General features: G+C 43.9%; 1 protein-coding gene and 1 long non-coding RNA gene across 4 annotated transcripts in view; one reads left to right on the top strand and one right to left on the bottom strand.

Moving 5' to 3' along the window:
• Positions 1-13,229, bottom strand: part of LOC145506023 (uncharacterized) — a 287,451-nt gene that overhangs the window by 138,685 nt on the left and 135,537 nt on the right. The window contains exon 3 of the long non-coding RNA XR_014053455.1: positions 12,572-12,723. This is a non-coding gene — a long non-coding RNA (uncharacterized LOC145506023). The remainder of the gene's footprint in view (positions 1-12,571; positions 12,724-13,229) is intronic.
• SELP (selectin P) overlaps positions 1-13,229 on the top strand; it is a 44,591-nt gene that overhangs the window by 16,533 nt on the left and 14,829 nt on the right. For all 3 annotated transcript variants that reach the window (XM_081489577.1, XM_081489578.1, XM_081489579.1), the window contains exons 4-9: positions 1,726-1,833; positions 2,542-2,727; positions 3,477-3,662; positions 5,599-5,784; positions 8,587-8,772; positions 11,936-12,121. In XM_081489577.1, coding sequence (XP_081345703.1) covers positions 1,726-1,833; positions 2,542-2,727; positions 3,477-3,662; positions 5,599-5,784; positions 8,587-8,772; positions 11,936-12,121 — 1,038 coding nt within the window. The remainder of the gene's footprint in view (positions 1-1,725; positions 1,834-2,541; positions 2,728-3,476; positions 3,663-5,598; positions 5,785-8,586; positions 8,773-11,935; positions 12,122-13,229) is intronic.

The following is a 13,229-nucleotide window of genomic DNA, read 5'->3' on the forward strand; positions in this document are numbered from 1 at the left end:
GTGAGTAGGAGGGAAAACATGGACCAAACTTCTACCTAGGCGCTACTGTTGCTTTCTGCATCTTCTCTCTCTCTCATTATTTTTTATTTGGCTGAATGGTGTCTTAAATACGGGATGCAGAATCTTTTAGCTGGGGCATGAGGGATCTAGCTCTCTGATTAGGGATCAAAGCCAGGCCCCCTGCACTGCAAGCACAGAGTCTTAAACCACTGGTCCACCAGGGAAGTCCCTTCTGTATCTTCTCATTACTTGAAATGCTTCCCAGTGGTTCAATGCAGCTTCACCAAACTCACTGGCTGCCACGGGAACTTACTGCTATAGAACCTTGTACGGCTTATAGAGCTACAGTGTCTGAGAGTTGAGAGGGAACATAGAGATCAAATAGCACAATCTGCTATGTGACATACAGATTTCCTCTTGTGATAGACCCCAGCGTGGACCAGTGTGTGGCCAGGCTTAGGAAACACTACCAGAAAACAGCCTAGCCACAGACCTGTTCCCAGCTATGACCTCATCAACACGGACACTCAGTGCTGTTGTAGTTTCATTTCTAATACTAATCCACCACAGGTGCACAGTGCCTATGCCCTCAAAGAGTCTCTTGCAGGAAGGAAACTCTGTCCTTCTCTATTCTGTCATCCAAGGGGCATAGACTTAGGGAAGAGGGCCTAAGCCATGAAAGCTGGTCATGCTCTGTACCATCTAAATCTTGTATATTCAGACCTATGACACAGCTCCCTATAAGGTCATTGTCTTTGATCACGAGTAGGTCTTAAACATCTCAACTCCTCTGCCATGTGGTGCTGGGCATGGACTTAAAGCAGGCAAAAAGTGGAAAGGCTTTGGCCCTAACTTTGGACAGGTTGGACTCAAAGAAGGAACTTGCTTGAGGTCACATAATAGTAGGGGGTGGAGCACGGGTTCTGATTATGTAAGTGTGACCCCTGCCATCCCTCATCTAGTCCCTAACCTCTATGCTGTGATATCTGTCATGGGAGCTTCCATAATAATACAACTCTACGGATGTGCTTGGTTAAAAGCCACAACCTATTTTGTACCACACAGAGGAGCTTCTCTGTCTACCCATGAACTGGTAGCTCCATTTGTCCCTCTGTGTCCCCACATAGCAACCCCTCTTTAGGCCACATTAAATACAGCCTAAAACAGAAGTCAGGCAGTACTGATGAACTGGTAAGGGCAGGAATAGAGATGCAGACATTGAGAACAGACTTGTGGATACAGCGGGGGCAGGAGAGGGGGGCACAAATTGGGAGAGTAGCACTGAAACATACACATTACCATGTGTAAAACAGATAGCTAGTGGGAAGTTGCTGTATAACACAGGAAGCTCAACCCAGTGCTCTATAACAACCTAGAGGAGTGGGATGGGGTGGGGTGGTGGGGCATGGGAGGGAGGTTCAAGAGGGAGGGGACATATGCATACTTATGGCTCATTCACACTGTTGTATGGCAGAAACCCACACAACAATGTAAAGCAACTATCCTCTAATCAAAAATTTTAAAAATAGAAGCAAGCAACGTTCCAGTAGGCTCCTACGGCACCCTTCACAGGGAATAGGCTGGCTCTCCGGGGAACGCTGTGGTTTTCTGTTGTCTGGCTAGCTCAAGGTTACCCAAATGGGGCTAAGACTTGGAATAAGAAACCAGCTTTTCTTCGTACCTCCCCGGAATATCTGTGATTCTGACCCTTCTGTATCCACACAGCCTCCTGCCAAGACATGTCCTGCAGCAAGCAAGGAGAGTGTATTGAGACCATTGGGAACTACACCTGCTCCTGTTACCCTGGATTCTATGGACCGGAGTGTGAATATGGTGAGCCCGCTATTTTGTTGATAGCAATGTGGTCCATGGTCTTGTGCTAGAGGTGATGCCGGGAAGTAAATTGTCATGTTGGAGACTCTTCAGTGGGTACAGGCTAGTCCTAGGTCCTCTCTCTACCATCTGTCAGTCTGTCCCATTCAAACTGGCCAATCACACACTTGGGGTTAAACCACTTTATTTTTAGAGTGAACACTTCCTCCTAAAATTTCAACATTTAAAAGGGAAAATGTAAGGGCAGTAAAACAAAGAGAACTCTTTCAGGCTAATTTTGTTTGCTGGAAATAAACACCAGTGAAAGTGTGATCATTTCCCAAGATGCAACCAATACAAGAGCTTCTCAGGTGGCTCAGTGGTAAAGAATCCACCTGCCAATGCAGGAGATGCGGGTTCAATCCCCGGGTCAGGAAGATCCCCTGAAGAAGGAAATGGCAGCCTACTCCAGTATTCTTGCCTGGAAAATTCCATGAACAGAGAAGCCTGGCAGGCTATAGTCCATGGGGTTGCAAAAGAGTCAAACACGACTGAGCGACTAAACAAACAAAACAAATCAATACAAAGGAACAAAGTAAAGATGAACAGGTTGGGTTAGAAGCCCAGAGAGATTGGTTTAGATGGGTTATACAAACAGTTTCAGCTTTTAGCAAACCTGACATTGTCTTTAAATGTGCAAAGAAAGAAATTAATATTTTGTCCTTACAGTCAGAGAGTGTGGCGAATTTGACCTTCCTCAACATGTGCACATGAACTGCAGTCACCCTCTTGGAAAGTTCTCTTTCAACTCACAGTGCAGCTTCCACTGTGCTGAAGGGTACATACTGAACGGACCCAGGGAGCTGGAGTGTTTGGCTTCTGGAATCTGGACGAATTCACCCCCACAGTGCATAGGTATGTACACCCAATTCTTTTCCATCCTCATTGACAACTAGAATTTCAGAGGGGACAAGAGGCTTTCTCCATTTGAAAAACAAGAAGATCTACACTAAATGGGACATTCTGCTTATTATGATTGCCCATCAACCAGAGTAACAGTAGTTTTAATTTTCATCTGTGGAGTGAGGGAGTTTAATTCTTGATTCTCACGCAAAAGCATTATAAAAGGTCCCTCTCCCTTTGTTCATTGCAAAGTGAACAGAGTACAATAATGATTCAGGGGTTGGGTATTATTTGAGAATTCCACCTTGCTTCTTTAAAAAGTAAACAAAGCAAAGATGTTTGGGTCTTTCCCAACAGCTACTGAAAGTACCACTTTACCAACCAAGTTCATCACCTTGCCTAACACTTTGGGAAGATGTAGACAGCTATTGCTGGCTTCCCAGGTGGTGCTGTGGTTAAAGAACCCGCCTGCCAATGCAGAAGATGAAAAAGACACGGGTTCGACCCCTGGGTTGGGAAGATCCTCTGGCGTAGGAAATGGCATCCTGCTCCAATATTCTTGCCTGGAAAATTCCTTGGACAGAGGGGCATCCATGGGGTCACAAAGAGTTGGACATGATTGAGTGCATACACACACACACACACACACACACACACACACACACACACACACACACACACAGCTGTTGCAGCATCCTAAGGTTTCCAAGGTGCTGGGCATGACACCAGGCCTCATGCCATTGCTCTGTGGTTGTTTTTAGCTGTCCAGTGCCCGGCTCTGAAGTCTCCAGAGCAAGGAAGCATGAGCTGTTCCCATTCCACAAAAGCATTCCAGCACCAGTCCAGCTGCAGCTTCAGCTGCGAAGAGGGATTCGCATTAGTTGGGCCAGAGGTAGTGCAGTGCACAGCCTCGGGGGTGTGGACAGCCCCAACTCCAGTGTGTAAAGGTGAGTTCCAGGAGGTTGGGGATGTATAATGTCCACTGCACCTGGTTCTTGCTGGGAGCACAGATGAAACCAGCCTGAATCACAACTTGACTCTCCTTTTACCTACCACTCAGCTAGACTGGGGGCTTCCCTGGTGGCTCAGATAGTAAAGAAACCACCTGCAGTGCAGCAGACCCAGGTTTGATCCCTGGGTTGGGAAGATCCCCTGGAGAAAGGAGAAGCTACCCACTCCAGTATTCTTGCCTAGAGAATTCCATGGACAGAGGAACCTGGCAGGCTACAGTCCATGGCGTTGCAAAGAATCAAGCAACTCAGTCATGCCAAGCGACATGACTGAGCGGCTAACACACACACACATGCGTGCGAGCGCACACACACACAGCTAGATTGGGTTCACCTGGGATAGGAAAGGAGTGTCAAGCTCTAGAAGAATAAGAGGTTGATTTTACTGCTGACTGTAAACAAAATTTAGAAGTCCTCCTCTCCCCATCCAGGCTCTAATCCAGAAATGGGTTGTTCAGCCCCCAGGAGGGATGGTTTTCTCCTCTGTGAAATGAGCTATGAATTGTAAGGAGCTTCTTTGAAATTAACTATGTATTGCAAGGAGCTTTAATAAGGATAAAGTATATAAAAAGTATACAGTTAAATAGTATGTATAAAGTACCTCGCAGAGAGCCTTTGTTTCTGCCTCTTTTTTCCCTGCCTGCCTCATCGGTGTCTAGAAGCTGTGGGTCAGTGTCCTTGCTATACTTCAGACAGAGTCAGAACAGTGGCTTTCAGGACACACAGACAGATTGCTCATCCTAGTCCTTGGTGACAGTCTTTGACAAAGGATCAAAGGAACACTGCACTGAAAGAGAGGCTGTGATACAATCCAAGGCAGGTACCTAATACCACAAAACTGCGTTCTGTGCAACTGCCTCACACCAATTGCATCTTATAAAGCAAAAATGGGGAACAGCATAGTGGGAAATTAAATACTGGATAAGTGAATTCCTAGAAGACCTGAATTATAAGCCCAGCTCTATTTCTGTCTACATATGAGATCATAGGGATGTCACTTAAAATTTCTAAACCTCACTTGTAATCTGCAAAGTTAGAGAGAAATGCTAGAGGATCTTTGGTACTTAAATACCCTGAATCTGTAAAACCCAGAAGTCTAAGGTCACTGTGTGCAGTCTTTGTATTCTGAAAAACTCCAGGAATATTCTGGAGATGAAATGCTTTGTCAAGTAAGAGCACGAGGAAATCAGCCTTTATCAGAACTGAGGTCACTCGGGGCTTAATTATGCTCAGGAACTGACCTTGGGCTGCACACTCATTTGGCAACCGAAGTCTGTTTAGCATGACATCCTGTGTTCCAGAAACAAGGCTCATTTAGAATCCTTTTATTGGGCTGGGTATTAGAGTGTGAACAATAAGCTATGTTGTTCTAGCCTTTTCCTTAAAATTTCAGTCTGTCTATATCTCCTCCTTACAGATCCAATTATCACAAATATTTTCAATGAATATTTAAAGAGCACCTTCAATGTCCCAAATACTGCCAGGCTCTGGCATAAAACTCTAGATGACTGATAGCAGCCACAAGGAGACTGCAGTCTAAGGGACAGAGGTGTAATAGGGCATGAACAACTCAAGCACAGGGACTGTGCGTGCATGCTGGAAGGGGTTCTACCCTGAGCTGGGATGGGCAGGGAAGGTTTCTTAAGGAAAGTGTAGTGTAAGCTGAGACTTGAAGGGCAGGTGAGCAATCCAGGTAAAGAGGGGGAGGGGAATGTGCTCCAGGAAGATACCCCATTTGGAAAAAGGAGGATTTGGGGTTCTGAATATACTGACAATGTGAGTCAAAAAGATGCATGATCTCTTGAGGGGCTCTTCTGCAAAAGAACTGAGCCCTTCCACTGCCCAGTTTCTGACAATCACTTTTTCCATTTAGCCATTGCCTGTGAGCCCCTGGAGAGTCCTGTCCATGGAAGCATGGATTGCTCCCTGTCTTCGAGAGCATTTCAATACAACACCAGCTGCAGCTTTCATTGCGCTGAGGGTTTCACACTGAGAGGAGCTGACACAGTTCAATGTGCTGATTCGGGACAGTGGACGGCGCCAGCCCCAGTCTGTCAAGGTATACTGTGACATCATAACGTTGCTTCTGTGCCTCTCGGCTTATTAAAGGCATCAGCATCTACATTTATTTCTGTCATTCAGTTACTGCTCAAACATTCACCGAGAATCTACCCTGTGCCAGACCCTTTGCGCTGGGCACTCAGGATCAAGTAGTGTGTGAAGGCAGTCTTAGGGACATGTTCATTACAGCATCCTGAAATGCAAGGTGAGAGGTGCATTGATTGACACAGATGTGCTGAGTTAGCATGAGGAGAGGGGGTTGGGACAGAGGAATGATGCATGAAGAACAGCACGGTAGAGTGCAAGAGTGATGGCAAGACTTAGCCCAGTTCTGTCATGTCCTGGCAACAAGCTCTTGGTCTCTCTGAAACTCAGTGTCACTCGCAAAGTAAAGGTACTGTTATTTGCCTTACCTAGCCACCTCACTAGTGGTTGTGGATTAAAGTGTATAAATGCAAGCTTAAAACTGCATGAGCTTCACAAATGTAGGTAAAATAATGATAATAACATTACTTTGTAAATCATATGTCTCTAATCTGATTTTACAAAATCAACTCCTTTAAATAGTTCCTGTTCTCAATATTTTGCTCTTGAAGAACAAAATAGGGAAGTCATTAGGATCACTTTCTTTTACAAGGGGTACCCCCACACAGAATTTATGTCCCAGAAGTGAAATACTATTAATAGCATCTGATGTGAGATTCCAAGCAATTTATGTAAACCCCCTGGGTCAAAGTATATCCTGATTTTAAAATGAGGCAGTGGTTTGAAAGTAGGGTCTTGAAGAGAGATATATACACCCATGTTCATAGCAGCATTATTCATAATAGTTAAAACATGGAAGCAACCCAAGTGTCCCACACAGATGAACGTATAAGGAAAAATGTGATATAGCCATACATTGGAATATTATTCAGCCTTAAAACGGAAGGAGAGTCTGGCTTCCCTGGTAGTTTAGATGGTAAAGAATCTGCCTGCAATGCAGGAGACTGAGGTTCAATCCCTGGGTAGGGATCCTCTGGAGAAGGGAATGGCAACCCACTCCAGTATTCTTGCCTAGAGAATCCCATGGACAGAGGAGCCTGGTGGGCTACAGTCCATGGGGTTGAAAAGAGTCGGACACGACTGAGCGACTAACACTTTCACTTTTCTGACATATGCTACAACATGGATGAACTCAAGGACATTATGCTGAGGGTAGTAAGCCAGTCACCAAAAGACAAGTACTCGATGATTCCACATATGGGAGGTACTTAAAGTAGTCAAAATCACTGAGACAAAAAGTATTAAAATGGCTGTTGCTGGGGACTGGAGGGAGTAGGTGTAGGTAGTTACTGTTTAATGAATACAGAGTTTCAGTTGGAGATGAAGAAGAATGTTTTGGAGAGGGATGGTGTTGATGGTTGCACAAAACTATGAATATACTTAATACCACTGGACTGTACACAAAACTATGAATATACTTAATACCACTGGACTGTACACTTAGAAATGGTTCACTGGTAAAAGACAGGTTTTATGCAATGTGTATTTTACTACAGTTAAAAAATGGAAAAAAAAAAAGTGAGGCAGTAGAGGACTAGATCCCTATACACCCTGATGGTGAGGCTTAGGGAGGGGAATGAGATCTATTGTCTGAGAGACAAAGGCAGAGAGCACTGTGACTGCTTCAAAGGGAGGGGTTCTTAAGGGATCACTGGAGCCATTCTTGTCTGCAGGCAGATAATAGAAAACTGGCTTATTCTCTTAAGCATCCAGATACATGGTTTCAATAACTCCCTTGACAGGCCTTCCTAGGTTCTCCACTCTGACAGGCTAGGTCAGCATCTGATGCATGGCTATTATGATTTTAAGACTATCACTACTACTGATACTACTGCTGCTGCTACTACTACTATTAGTAATAATAACAATAGAAATATTTATTGAGCATTTTAGTCTAACTCCATGAGGTAGTTAAAATTATTGCTCCCATTTTAAAGATGAGAAAAGACATATATAAAATACAGGTGTTCTCTCCATTTAAGGCCATCTACTTAATGTGATTGAGATCATGGTGTACATATAATTTTTATTCTGCTTTTTCACCTAACATTGTACATTGAGGTACCTCTCATATCTTTTCAAGGTGCAGTAGATCATATTTCTTTTGTGGCTCCACCATAGTTAATTTTCAGCCTCTAATAAGTGGCATTTATGTTTGTTTTCAATATTTTGCTCTCACATATGATAAAGAAGGGCTTCCCTGGTGGCTCAGCTGGTAAAGAATCCACCTGCAATGCGGGAGACCTGGGTTTGATCCCTGGGTTGGGAAGATCCCCTGGAGAAGGGAAAGGCTACCTACTCCAGTATTCTGACCTGGAGAATTTCACGGACTGTATAGTCCATGGGGTCTCAAAGAGTTGGGCATGACTGAGTGACTTTCACTTATGATAAATGATAAAAATTTGGTGGTATTTATGTTTGTTTTCAGTATTTTGCTCTCACAAATGATATGATAAAATTTCTCCAAATTGATTTTTGATATGCATCTTGTTACATACTTAGCATTGATTCTTGGGTCCAAAATTGCAACATTTTTAAAACTATGGATGCATATTATCAAATGCTTAACAATGACTCAGCATTTCCTCATAAACTCATTCAACTGACATTGTGTTTATATGACACTTTTCTCATCCTCCTGGTTAAACATGCTCAATTCAGAGATCCTTCTTGTTGGCACTAGAAAGAGTTAAGGGGTGGGAATCAATGAGTACTTGTGTATTCCTTCCTCACTCCCTACTTCCTCCCTCCTTAGCGTTGCAGTGCCAGGATCTTCCGACCTCAAACAAGGCCCGGGTGAACTGCTCGCATCCCTTTGGTGACTTTAGGTACCAATCGACCTGTAGCTTCACCTGTGATGAAGGTTCATTCCTAGTGGGAGCAAGTGTGCTGCAGTGCCTGGATACGGGGAACTGGGATGCTCCTTTTCCAGAATGCCAAGGTAGGATGAACTCTTTCCTGTGTCTTGGAAACAAATTGTAGGCTTATTTTAAAAAGCTGTATTTAAAAGGTGGCAACTGTCTAGGAGACAGAAACTTGAAATGGACTGGAAAATGAATAAACACTATCATCGGGAAGCCCTTATTATCGGGTCACATGGGGATCCCAAGTGCAGAGGCCTTGAGGGGCTGACAGATACCACAAGCGACGGGATGTCCAACAGGAGGACAGGGGAGTGGGCTGCTGCCAGCTCTGCCCTGGGGCCTTTACCAGGACCTGAAGGCCCCTATCATGGACTAGGTTCACTGTTCTCACTTGGCTAAAGATAGTCTCTGGAAACAAGGCCAGGGGGACAGATAGTCCCAGGATGTTGTTCCAAGACGAATCTGGCACTTTAGTCCTAGGAAACACAGAGTATAGTGGTGGAAGGGCAGGTAACACATGGATTTAATAGGAGAATGGAAGGGGCAGCATTTACAGGTGCCTGGCTGCAAATAAGACTGGAGAAACCCACTTAGAGTAAAGTGAAGAGTGATGAAAACAGAAAGAAACTAATCTATACATGCAAAGTCACAGGATTCTCAGAAGAAAAAAAAGTACCTATTCACTATATTGATGTATATCTGCATTTCACTTGATATAAAATAAAGCCAGTTATTGAAGGAAATAGAACTGGTTCTGATCATCTGGGTTTGGAAATTGAAAGATAGATGTATACTTTTTAGACTCCTCATTCCTTTTTCTACCCAATTATTTACTTATATTTATGGCAAACCCTACCTTTAAAAGATTTATAAAAGCTCTAGAAAAATAAATAAACAAAAAAATCCTCTTACATACTGTCCCCAAAATACCCCACCCTAAAATACACATTGGTTAGGTTTCTCCATTATTGTATAAATTTCTCCAATGTTTCCCCACTTGCCCCTCCACACAATTAGTATTTTTATGAGGCATATATAAGTTTAATAATAAAATTAGATAGATAAAATACTAGACACTTCTGCATTGTTTGCCTTTGCTTTTCACTTTGTGCCCACTTCCAACATGAGTGAAAGCAGACAGATACATGTTTTTAATAAAAAGGAAACCACTTGCTATTCAGGTCACACATAAGCACACACACACACACCCACTACTATTAAGTTAGGTCAACACAGGGCGAACAAACGAATGAACAAAGGGGCTGAGCAACTCAACAGAACTGCATGGTCTTTATCCCCAGACACAAGAGAGCCTAGCAAGCCCTGGGGGCTAGGGCTGAGCCCACCTTCTGAGCTGGGTCTGCAGAGACCAGGCTGAGGCTTGTGACCTTGGCCCCTCAGCTCTCACCCTGGCTACGCTGAAGCCTGGATGCGGAAGAACTTGGGAGTCCCTGAGGGCGTTCGAGCACAGAGCACCTTTCCGGACAGCCTTGGGCTGTGCAGGGCACAGATTACAGTTCATTGCCCCATACTGGCCTGCCTGTGGGTGTTTCACAGGAGGGAGCCTGACACTCACCACGGCTTCCTGTGACCTTCTAGTTCCCTTCCGCTTTTAGTTCTCTGTTTACTCTGACTGAACTTTCTCCTCTTGCTGATGAGCGAGCAACATGTGAAATACCCAAATGTGGTCTTGGGCAGGAAGGTACCATGAGGCTTGCAACCTACTAGCTGTTGTAATGTGCCCAAAACTGTGCTATCAGTTTCCTTTTCCAATGCCGCACCCACCTCCCCACCCCAGCTATCAGAAGGCAAAGTCACAAAAGAGCTGCAAATAGACTTATGGCACCAACACTACCCGCCCCCCATTTGTCCTTACAGTTCATAGGCTTCTTGACTTGTCTCCTCTCCCCTCTCCCCAGCCCCACACTGAATACAGCAAGACTTTTCAAGTGGTGGAAGATACTAGGTCTTTGGACAAGTGGATGAGATGGGGGATGTAGCTGGAGAGGAGAAGGGAGGAAGGGAAAAGACAGGTACAGAAAATGCTCACAAAGCCTCAAGCAGTTCAAAGCTGTGGCTGAAAGACAGCCCTGGTTCATCCACACTACCACTGTCTCCGGTCTAAAGCCACACACGACCCAATCAGGCCAAACAGTGAAGAAGAAACACCCTAAACCATGTATTCATTTTTTTTAAAAGCCAGTGTATTTAATTGAGTTTTATTTCATTAATTGGCTGAGGGATATCTTGGCAGCCATTAACATTTGCATACATGGTATTTTCACTTTTGACCCTTATAAAAATCCTGAGAACTATGTCATGCTATTATCCATGTTTTAAAGGTGAATAAATGTATGGAGGTTCAGAGAGGTTAAGGGACTGGCCAAAAGTCACAGAGCATGATCTCCAACCAAATCAAATCCTCTAGCACCACAAACTCCACATGGATAAACTGTGGCAAAGAACTGTGAGATCTTATTGACCATTTTTTGTGAGTAGACAGATAGTCATTTGCTGCTGGTCACTGTAGGATGAGACTGGTGGAAAGAGCATTTGCAGATGGCCAGCTACATTATTTGCCTACTTTGTGTCATGAATTTTTAATTTAATTTTTGCCTATGATTTTGTTAACTTATTATTTTATATAATAATAAATTTCAGGATCCCTGCAAAGCAAAGATTGTTATTTTTCCCATTTCATAGGTAAAGCAACTGAGGTTCAGTATGCTTATTGTCCAGAGATGCACTGCTAGTGAGTAACAGAGGCAGGTTTTGGACCCAGAGTTCATCACTTGGTTTGGGGAAGGAACTGCTGGAAGGGAAGAAAGTATTTTACTCCATTTCCCTATTTCCAATCACTTGTCATTGTTTTCTGGCAAGGTTATTGGGTCTACCTCTGAAGAAAGTGTCAAGGGAGCAGTCACTCCCACTCCTGTCCAGGGGTAACTAACATGAGCTGCATCACCATCACCATCTTTCCCAACAAAGTGCCAGCATCCTTTTACATCACCTCTAAAGTTCTTTGGGGGTAAGCGTTTCAGGATACCAACCCACTGTCAGCTGCCGTTTCACACATTCAGGACGTCTAACTGGTGACTAGTACCATGAAATTTAAACAATCGTTCTAACCTAGTACTGCACTGGTCTGTTAAGGACACACACATACACACACACACACTGATTTAAGTGGCTGTGTTCTAAAACAATCTCCTCTCTCCTCCTTGGCTGTGCCCATGCTAGCTGTTACCTGCGCACCTCTGCCAAACCCTCAGAATGGAGAAAAGACTTGTGTCCAACCTCTAGGAGGTTCCAGTTATAAGTCCACATGCTGGTTCACATGTCATGAGGGATTCTCTTTATCCGGACCAGAAAGACTGGACTGTACTCCATCTGGACACTGGACGGGTTCCCCACCCACGTGTGAAGGTAGGACCATGGGTTTATCCTTTCTTATGGCTTCTCAGATAAAGTATAGAATGGAGCATCATCATCAGGAATTCATGTAAACCTCAAGCTAAAGAAATCCTTCTCTTCAAGGCATAACAATCTAGACCAAAAGCTTTCCCACCTTGAATATTCTTGTAACAATAACTTTAACCATTTCATAGCTCCATAATGTATTTCAATGTCATTGTGACGTTTGATGTTTATCACAATCCTGAAATAATGAGGACAGGCAATATTATCGCCATTTTATGGATGAGAAAATAGAGGCTCAGAGATTAGGTAATTTATGGAAATTCACACCATTAGTGATGAAGCTCAGCTATGTCACTGGGACTTTTATTTCATTATAAGGAATTTTCTTACTATACTCTTATTCATTCCAACATTCTCCTTCACTGAGCATTGCTAAGCCCCAGACACCCAGCTTACCTCAGGGGTGGGTGTGATTCCATCCCAGCCCATCGAGGATCTCACAGTCTAATGATTTGCGTATAGCCTCTCCTTGCTCCAGTTCTATATGGATTACAAGCTCCCTGAGAGCAGGAACTGTGCCATCTTCACCTTTGCATGTCCTGCAGCAGCTAGACAGAAAAAAATGTAGGTGTGTGACAAGCATCTGTTGAACTGAATCTTCTCATTTGCTGGTTAAATTTATTCAAGCTCAAGCCTTATTGACAGTGAATTAGAGCATCCTCAAAGGCAATGGCCAGATCTTATCTGTCTATGATTCCCCTGAAACATCTGGCTGACACCTATCTGGTATATGAAAGTGAAAGTGTTAATCACTCAGTCGCCTGACCGTTTGTGACTGCGTGGACTGTAGTCTGCCAGGCACCTCTGTCTATGGGGATTCTCCAGTCAAGAATACTGGAGTGGGTAGCTGTTCCCTTTTCCAGGGGATTTTCCCAACCAAGGGCTTGAACCCAGGTCTTCTGCTTTGCAGACAGATTCTTTACCATCTGAGCCACCAGATATAGTGTGCTCTAAAGTAGAAGCTTGCAAACTGATTCATTTATAGCTCATGTTTACTTTCATACATCATCATTTTGCTCTGTAACAACCTCGAGGGCTAGGATGGGGTGGTAGA

The sequence above is a fragment of the Giraffa tippelskirchi genome, chromosome 5 (genome assembly GCF_054371585.1).
Source record: "Giraffa tippelskirchi isolate mGirTip1 chromosome 5, T2T-mGirTip1v1.2.pri, whole genome shotgun sequence".
NCBI classification, from domain to species: Eukaryota; Metazoa; Chordata; class Mammalia; order Artiodactyla; family Giraffidae; genus Giraffa; species Giraffa tippelskirchi.